Below are 10000 nucleotides of genomic sequence, written 5' to 3'. Positions count from 1 at the left end.
GTAGTGGTTGTTTTTGTATTTGTTTTTTGTGTTGTTGTTATCTATTCGTTGTAGTGGAGTGTTTTAATATTGTGTTTTGTTTTGTTGTAGTTGTTTTGTCGTTCGTGTGTGTTATTGGTTAATATTGCTTTTTCGTTTTTGTTTGTTTTATTGATTTTTGCACAGTTTACGTTGTTGTTTTTGTTTTCGTTGTGTTTGATCTTCACCTGTAGTGATGTAGTCAGTTTTCTTGTTGTTTTGTCGTATTTGTTTTTTTACTGTTCTGTGTGTTTGTTGTCCGGTGTGTTTGTCGTTTTGTTTGTTGTTTGCTTTATTTGCGGGATATGTGTTTTCTGCTAGTTTTTTCTTTCTGTTGTTGATATAGAAACAGTATCACTGAATTGTAAAGAAGATTTGCTCGCTTACTAGTGTATTATATATATTATATTATTAGTATTATATTTCTTGTATTATTAATAGTAGTAATAATAATAGTATATATAATATATTTCGTTATATTTGTTGTTTATAATATTTATATATATAATTTATTGTTATATATATTTTGATTGTTTGTATGTTGATTATGATGTTTGTATGATTCATAGTGTATGTTATATAATTGTTTATTATAATAATATTTATCATTCGTTGTAGTGGAAGTAGTATTAATATTGTTTTTCTTTGTTGTATTTTTTTGTCTAGTTTTTCGTTTATTTGTTTGTTATAAATTGATGCAACAGCAGCAGTAACGTTGTTGTTTGTTGTTATAACTAGTTGTAGCATTGATCTCACCTCGTAGTAGAAGTAGTAGTAATATTTCTTGTTGTTACTTGTATTTGTAATATTGTTACTGTCTGTGTGTTTGTTGTCCCCGCTAGTTGTCGTTGTAGCGTTGCTATTATTTGCAGGGATAGTATTTTTGCTATTAATATTCTTTCACTATGTATGCAAATAAGAAAAAAGAAATATCACTTACGAAAACTATGTAAAAAAGAAAAAAAGAAAAGAAAACCAAACGCAAAAAAATACTAGTGATATATATATATATATATATATATATATATATATATATATATATATATATATATATATATATATATATATATGAATAAAATCCAAAATAAGTAAAAAATAATAATAATAATAACAATAAATGAATAAATAAATAAATAAGAAGATAATAATAATAAAATAGACAATAAAAACAATAATACAAATGAACAATAAGAATCCGTACTCTCGCTTCCCTGTTCCAGGTCCGCCTCGTCGACCAAGATGGCGGCGCGGCGTGGGCGTCGGCGCCGAAACAGAAGCCATTGTATTCCCCCGAAGAATCAAATCCTGACATTCCTTTCACTTTTAATGGTTATGCAGCTCCTGGGAATGTCACGGTTTGTATATGAAGCGGGGAAATTTGTATTTTGTTGTTTAATGGGTTTGGCATATGTACACACATACATACGTGCACTTGCTTGTACAAACTTACAGTATATAATTATTTGTGTGTATGCATACTTGTCTAACACAATCAAGAAAGATCTGACGTAATAAAAAGAAAAGAAAAACACTATCAACAAAGATCTGACGTAATAAAAAGAAAAGAAAAAATAAAATGGAATACATGTCCAACCTGTTCTTTTTAAAACTTACAAAAATCATACAAACAAAACACACACACACACAAATATATGTATATACAATTTAAAGAAATGATGAAATGAAGGGGAATAAAAAAGGGGGGGAGGTAAAATGGAGATAAAACCCGTAATTAAATGTCTAAATATGGTCTTTTAACCGACCTAGGGTGACGCGGTGTATGTAAATTACGGCCGATCCCAAGATTTCAAGACGTTGTCTGAGAAAGGAATTAATCTCGAGGGGAAAATCGTGATCGCTCGCTATGGAAAGATCTTCAGGGCAAATATTGTGAGTATGGTGTTCTAGTGGTGATCATTGGTGGTGTTCTATGGTGCATGGTCAGTGCTGTGGGCTGTGTTCTGGTGAGTATTGTGAATGGTGGCGGTGTGTGGTTTACATAATGTGGGTAGGTAGTGTTATGGTGAAGATTGTGGGCATAGTGTCCGTGGTAAATATTGTGTGTGGTGTTGTACGGTGTATGATGAATATGGTGGGTGTAGTGGAATGATGATAATAGTAATAAAGTTTTATCTACTTCAGTTATAGCTATAATAGTAAAACTGTCACTATACAATATTGGTATTCAAGTGTCTCTTTGAGTAAATAATGATACACATAATATTTAGTTGTATTTAATATGATTCTTATAATCTGTTGTTTTCCAGACTAACGAGAAAACTTTTTCTGTTAAAAATCTATTCCGTTTACGCTGTTCCAGAACTTTTTTCTGTTAAAAGCTCCCTCCGTAAGAAAAAGAAAAAGTAAAAGAAAGGAAAAGAAAAGAAAAGAAAAAGAAGAAGAAGAAGAAGAAGAAGAAAAAAAAAAAAAAAAAAAAAAAAAAAAAAAAATATATATATATATATATATATAAATATATATATATATATATATATATAATATATATATATATTTTCTTTAACGTAGGTTCATGTATATATATATATATATATATATATATTATATATATATATATATATATATATATATATATATATATATATATATGATTTTAGTGTCCATGGTAAGTATAGTGAGTGTCGTGAGTATAGTGTATGATGAATATTGTGAGTGTGGTGTTGTATGATGTTCAGTGGTGATTATTGTGGGTGTCAATATTGTGTGTAGAGTGAATGTGGCGAATATTATATGGTGTGGTGAGTACTGTGAGTGTGAATATTCTGGGTATAGTGTATATGGTTAATTATAAGGGTATAGTGTGTGGTGAATAACGTTGGTATGTTGCATGGTGAATAATGTGGATATATTTTCCGCGGTTAATATTGTGTGTATGTCTGTGGTGAATATTGCAGATGTGGTGTTGAATGGCGTGTGTTGAATATTGTTGAGCATGATGCCTGTTGTGAATAGTTCAGATATAGTGACCACAGTGAATGTAGTAAGTATGGTGTCTTGTGAATATTGTGAATATGGTAGGTGATGGATAGAGTGAGTGTGGTGTATACGCTGACTATTGTGAGTGAATTTTGTTAGTGTGATGTTTATGGTGAACGGTTAAGAGTGAGTAGGCCTACTGAGTATAAATTAAGTCCTGGATACGGGTGTCTGGCTCTCCCTCTCCTTCCCCTCTCCCTCTTCCCTTCCTCTCTTCCTTCTTTCTCCTTCCCTTCTCCATTTCTCTTCCCCCTCTCCTTCTCCCTTCCCCTCTGCCTCCTCTCTCCTTCTCCCTCTTCCTCCTTTCTCCCCCTCTCCTCCTTCTTCCCTTCCCTCTCCTTCTCCCTTCCCCTATCCCTCCTCTCTTCTTCTCCCTCTTCCTCCTTTCTCCTTCTCCCTCTCCCTTCCCTCTCCTTCCCCCACCTCCCTTCCCCCCTTGCCCGCCCTTTGCAGTGTTTTTATGTATTTTTGTCTTTTTGCCGGTTTGTGTGTGCATGTAGTGAACCACCTAACAACTACCCCCAACCCCTTTCACCGTCCCCCTCCTTATTACCCCATACAGCCCCTTATCTCCCTCATTCTCTCACGCCTTATCTCTCCCTCCCTCCTTCCTTCGCCACCACCTCCCTCTGCGCCAGGCGTCCCCTTCGGCAGGTACCCTCTCACCTTGTCCTTTCCACCCACCCTCTCTCCCTCTCTCCATTCCCTCTACAACATATCTACAACCTTTTCACCCTATTACCCTCCCATTCATCCCCTACAACCCTTTATTTACAATCCTCACACTCTACCACAACCTCCTCTACAACTCCCTGCTATAACCCCCCCTCCGCGGCTCAAATGACAGAGGTCTACAACCCATTCACTCTACCCCAAACCTCTACAACCTCTGTACAACCCTCGCGCTCTACCCGAACCCCCCTACAAAACCCCAGCAAACCCTCGACGACCACTCTACAACCCTCTCGCCGTATCCAACCCTCTACAACCTCTCTACAACTCTCCCACTCTACACGAACCCCCTACCACACCTCAGCAAACCCTCTGCAACGTCTCTACAACCCTCTCGTCCCCCCCCTCCCCGCAGGCCCAGATGGCGGAGGACCTGGGCGCCGTCGGCCTCGTGCTCTTCAGCGACCCTTCGGACTACGCTCCCGAAGGACCCGAGTTCGTGTTCCCTCGGTCCTACTTCCTGCCCCCGTCGGCCGCCCCCTTCGGCACCGTCAAGCTCGTCGACGGCGATCCACTGACGCCCTTCTACCCCGCGACCAGTGAGTTTGGGCGGGGGGGGGGGTGATGGGGGAGGGTGTTGATGGTGGTGGTGGTGGGGGTGGTGAGGGGGGTAGTGAGGGGGTGGTTGGGGTGGTGGTGGGGGAGGTGGAGGTCGTGGTCATTACAATTATGTGATATTGATGATGACAACAGCAACATCAACAATGATTATGATAATGATATGATATCGGTAATAATACTGATAACATCAACAACAGACAGCGATAAAATAATAACCCTAATGAAATTTATGTTAAAATAATAAGGATAACGATACTAATGAGGCTCTTCTCCGCATTCCAGAGAGCGCCTTCCACATTCCCATGGCGGAGGCACCCATTCCTACCATTCCAGTTCAGCCCATTGGGTATGAGGACGCTTGGCAGATCCTCAGGTAAGCGTTTTAGGCGAATAAGTCTATCTGTTGCTTTTATTACAGTAAGAAAAGGTATTTTATGGGGGGGAGGGATTGAGAGAGAGAGAGAGAGAGAGAGAGAGAGAGAGAGAGAGAGAGAGAGAGAGAGAGAGAGAGAGAGAGAGAGAGAGAGAGAGAGAGAGAGAGAGAGAGAGAGAATAATAAAAAAAAAAAATTCGTCCATTTGGTCTGTGTGATATTCGCAAATCCTTGCTGCAAATCCGCTGAACACTAATACACAACATATATATTCGTGTAAATTAATACATAATTTCATACACACTTGAAGTACATTGTGCATACATATAAACACGCATTCAGTACATACATGAATAAGAGCATACATACCTACACATTGTGCATACATATTATATACGTATTCAGTAAATGCATAAATGCATTCATATTTGTGAGGTTAGGGGAGGACAAGCGTCCCATCCATTTGCTTACAATTTTTTTTATCGTAGCGCATCGTATCGTATGAATGTTCTACCTCATTGTTACTGCGTGAATGGACTTCAGATTACGTAAGAGGTCAATGATATTAAGGTGATAACCAGAAATAACCTGTATCAGTCAGCAGGTGCCTTACGGCGGGGACTCGTAGTTCGAAACAAGGATTCAATCTTTCACGTGCACGTTCCTGCCGTCCCGAACTACCACTCTCCCCGGTTCCCTAGGAATGTAAGATTTAGTGCATTTTAAATCATAATAATACCAAAATTCGTCGTCGCCATACTTAAAAAAAAAGTTTGTTCGGAGGAATAAAACGTCATCTGTACTGCATATACAGGGAAGGAAATAATGGTGACTTCCTCTTCAGTCAAAACTTAGCATTTCACGACCCCCGACAAATATTCCTACGCGCGCCCCTGGTCAAGACAACCTTGCAGTTTTTCGAAGTTATAATGTTCCCAATGTTCTCTCTCTCCTCTCTCTCTCTCTCTCTCTCTCTCTCTCCCCCCCCCCCCGCTCTCTCTCTCTCTCTCTCTGTTCTTTGTGCATCTTGTGTAGTCGACTTTCGTAAGTAATAAGATACATTTATTCGCGTATCCTGAGTGTCATCCGCAATTCTCCAAAAAAAAACAAGCCAGTCACAGAAAGTCGCCGATTTTTATGACAAATTATCTTTCGTATCGAGCCTTCTACCTTACTACCCCGACAACTTATAGTGTTAAAACATCAGGCTGTCACTTATATGTATGTTGTTCAAGACGATGTGGTGGTTTATTCATTGAGGTGAATAAACGGCGTCCGACCAGACAATATGCTCAGCCATAAATCTGTTGCGAATATTAAAGCTTATTTAAATGAAAGTCTGTATGTAAACTCTTGTGCCGTATTCATTGCGACAAGTGTAGAAAAGATTAGAATATGACAAAGAATATCTTCACAGTATGATGGTATATTCGAAATCGGGTAAATACGGCTTTCTTATTGTGATAATACTGATTATCATTCATATTTCTTCAATGAAATCTCTTACGGAGGGCTGGACCCGGAGTTCCGACATTCTCGCGCGTCTCACCGTCGAGCTGCCTCGCACCGCAGCCAATCACCGTCGAGCTGCCTCGCACCGCAGCCAATCACCGTCGAGCTACTTCGCACTGCGGCCAATCACCGTCGAGCTGCCTCGCACCGCAGCCAATCACCGTCGAGCTGCCTCGCACCGCAGCCAAGCAGAACCAACAATTTAACGAACCACCTTTGCTACTATTTGGTCCAACCTCCCAAGACCGCGATGACACTCAGCTAGAGAGATTTGCAAGATATATCTAATGTTTTAGTTAACGCCGCCCCCCCCCCACCCCATTTCGGAAACATTGGGTCGTGATATTTCATATTTATATAGTTATGTGCAATCCAGACAGACAAATTTAGACACATCCATACAAATTTGCAAACACACCCTTTCGTATAAGAGAGGGAGAGAGAGAGAGAGAGAGAGAGAGAGAGAGGAGAGAGAGAGAGAGAGAGAGAGAGAGAGAAAGAGAGAGAGAGAGCGGGGGGGGAGAGAGAAGAGAGAGAGAGAGCAGACAGACAGACAGAGATAAGATAGAAGAGAGAAAGAGAGAGAGAGAGAGAGAGAAGAGGAGAGGAGAGAGAGAGAGAGAGAAGACAGACAGACAGAGATAGATAGAGAGAGAAAGAGAGAGAGAGAGAGAGAGAGAGAGAGAGAGAGAGAGAGAGAGAGAGAGAGAGAGAGAGAGAGAGAGAGAGAGAGAGAAAACATGAAAACTCACCTTCCACCACCCTGGCAGCCGGACTACGGTGGATTCCCTGCCCCTGAGGAATGGCAAGGCGGTCTGAACATCACCTACAACCTGGGTCCTGGATTCTTTCAACCCGGGTGGAAGCTCAACTTGGATGTCAACAACAACAACACACACACTACAACTTATAATGTTATTGGTGTCATAAAGGGCAGAGTGGAGCCAGGTCGGTAATTTTTACTATTTTGTATTTATTTTTCTTTTATTTTGTTTTTTCTTTCCATTTCTTTTCTTGTCTTGTCTTTTCTTTAGTTCTCTTCCAAATGTGCATAATAAGTCTGATTTTCATCGGTTGGTGAAATAGTCATTTTTCGTCATACTTCTTAATAGTCCTAGTATGTTCTTTTTTCAAATCAATAGTAAATTTCACATCAGTTATGCTCTCCCCCCCAAAAAAAAAAAAATAAACACACACACACACACACACACACACACACACACACACACACACACACACACACACACACACACACACAAATATATATATATATATATATATATATATATATATATATATATATATATATATATATATATATATATCAATTGGCTATCTGTATTCGACAGACATACATATAAAGTTTATAAAATCAGTAAACCGTTCCGAAAACACTGAAATTGCACAAAATTGTCCTTAATTGCAACTTAACTGATTTTAATTCATACGTCATTTAAAATATTTGAACTGTAATTGAAACCACAAAAAATATCACTCGCTCTCATGAACAAAAGTAAATATCATCAGACAAATAGACAGCTTTAATTAAATAACAAAGAACGCTCTTTTGGAAGCCGAAAGCAATAATAATGATATTGCGGTGAAATTATCTTCAACAATAAACAGACTAGATAGTAAAGGGTGCCAATGGAGAGAGAAACCGGATTTAAAACCAGCATCTACATACACTTGGTCATTTCTTTTCATATCTAGACTCATGAAGATGTAATTTTTTCGACCTTGAGATGAATAGAGTTGAGGTCGAGGAACGGAGACTTTTTTTTTTTTACTCCTGACAATACGTTTTTTTTCGCGTAGGTATAACAAACGCCTTATTTAATGGTTTATTTGTACATTATAAACAATGAGGAATATAAGCATCCAATGATTGACACCACGGACATTGCGCATTTTATGATGTTCTCGTGAGTTGCCAAGCGCGAATATTCATCAAGATATAATTGTACTTTCTTCTCGAAATGGAAATATACAGACGAGTTCAACCATGATATCTGTATGTGAAAGGAGTAGAGAGTGTTGCCTATCACTTCTGAATCACTGTATTTTGTTTCGATTTTTGTTTTCAAAATTGTTCATTTTCAGAAATAGAGAGGTGATACGGTACCTTAAGGGATTCAGAAGTTTATCTGAATTTACCTCTACCTTTCTGTCTGTCAGCCCGTATGTATGTATGTATGTCTCTCCCTCTCCTTCTCCCACTCCCTCTCGTTCTCCCTTTCCCCCTCTCCCTCATTTACCTATTCCAAAATACCTTTAATAACAAACACTTTTTTCTTCTGAATTTCCAGACAGATACGTGTTACTGGGAAACCATATTGACGCCTGGATTTTCGGAGGTTTGGACCCCAACTCTGGAACGGCTGCCATGCTGGAACTGTCTCGTGTGCTCACCAAACTCGTTAAAGAAAAGGGTGATTTGTTTGTGTATCACTTTTATGGCGTTTTCGGTTTGTCAATATTTTTTTTCTCTCTGTCTCTGGCTTTCGATCTCGATTTTTCGGTCTGTATGACAGAGTATGTTTTTTTTTTTTTCAGCTGGATATGAAAGATGGGAAACCCTGTAGGATAAGCTAGCTAAAGTTTAGGAGAAAAAGTTGGAAAATGAAGGAGAGAATGCTGAAAGTAATAGTGCAAACCTACTTGCTGCTTTTTTTTTTTTTTTTTGTAGTAGTAGTAGTAGTAGTAGTAGTATATGGTTTACTTTATTTACATTACTTTATAACTTCAGTTATTTACAAGTTGATGTTAAATTAGTTTCACAGGTACAAGTAGCTCTCTTTGAACTGATGGCTAACTGACTGCTAGGCGGCTCCTGCGTAGTCTGGGGTCGGCTCTCCTCTCTCGATGTATTGTAATATCCTCCGCCACCAGGTGTGGTCGTTCTGTTGGGGGTTGCCGTTCTCCGCGAGTGATTGCTCTATCAGTTCTTCGTTCAGGATCGTTAGTTTGTCCCAGACTTTTCTTGCTAGGGTGTAGAGTCTGGTATTTACTGGCTCCACCTTACATTTGCTGTGGAGGTCTGCTGTTGACAGCAGATCCTCCTCCTCGTTTCTCCTTGTTGCTGTTCGGATCACTCTGTTTTGGAATTGTTGCATCTTGATTTTGTTTGTTTTGGACGATATGCAAAGGGGAATGGCTGGGTATTCCATGATGGGTCTGATAAGGGTTTTGTAGAAGTGCAGTTGTATTTTTGAATTCACTTTCCTGAATCGTTTTAGTTTTGTATACTGGCACTTGGCCATTGCTAATCTTCTTTTCGGGTGCGTCGATACTCCTCGAGTCCCAAATTCCATGCCAAGTATTGTTACCTTTTTAAAAGGGATTCTTTCGTGGTCGAGTTACATCTCTCGGTTTTGCTGCTGAGATAGAAAGTCTTTGTTGGTGTAGAATTTCCTTTTTTTTCTAATTCATTTATCCTTCCCATTTCATTTGCTGTCTTTGTTGCTAAAACACCCTTAGAACTTAATGGGTATACAATTGGGTGTTGTCATCTGCAAGGCTAACATCTGCACAGTTGTTTCTCGGCCTTTCAATGTCCGCTGTATAAGAGATGAATAAAGTTGGACTCAGTGTTGATCCTTTAGGCACTTCCGCTCAGCAGAGGAAACTTTGGCCCTTTTTCATTTCCGATTCTTATCGTTGCAGTGCGGTCTCCTACAAAGTTGCAGAGAAATGTCTCCATGATGTCAAGGAGATTCATATGAAGGATTTTGAAGTACACTTACTGGTCTCTGTTTTTGTAGTTCTTGATTTTTTTTCTGTCGTTCATTGCGGTTGACTGGAGGCGGT

The 10000-nt window shown here is 39.2% G+C and overlaps 1 protein-coding gene across 1 annotated transcript in view; it reads left to right on the top strand.

Moving 5' to 3' along the window:
* LOC119574922 (N-acetylated-alpha-linked acidic dipeptidase 2-like) overlaps positions 1-10000 on the top strand; it is a 24577-nt gene that overhangs the window by 3990 nt on the left and 10587 nt on the right. Inside the window, exons 4-9 of the mRNA XM_037922193.1 lie at positions 1239-1373; positions 1786-1908; positions 4100-4283; positions 4588-4680; positions 6965-7138; positions 8500-8622. Of these exons, the coding sequence (XP_037778121.1) occupies positions 1239-1373; positions 1786-1908; positions 4100-4283; positions 4588-4680; positions 6965-7138; positions 8500-8622 (832 nt within the window). The remainder of the gene's footprint in view (positions 1-1238; positions 1374-1785; positions 1909-4099; positions 4284-4587; positions 4681-6964; positions 7139-8499; positions 8623-10000) is intronic.

This window comes from Penaeus monodon, chromosome 7 (genome assembly GCF_015228065.2).
Source record: "Penaeus monodon isolate SGIC_2016 chromosome 7, NSTDA_Pmon_1, whole genome shotgun sequence".
Taxonomy (NCBI): Eukaryota; Metazoa; Arthropoda; class Malacostraca; order Decapoda; family Penaeidae; genus Penaeus; species Penaeus monodon.
The sequence above is the reverse complement of the archived record's forward strand: the minus strand, read 5'-3'. Positions and strand labels throughout refer to the sequence as shown.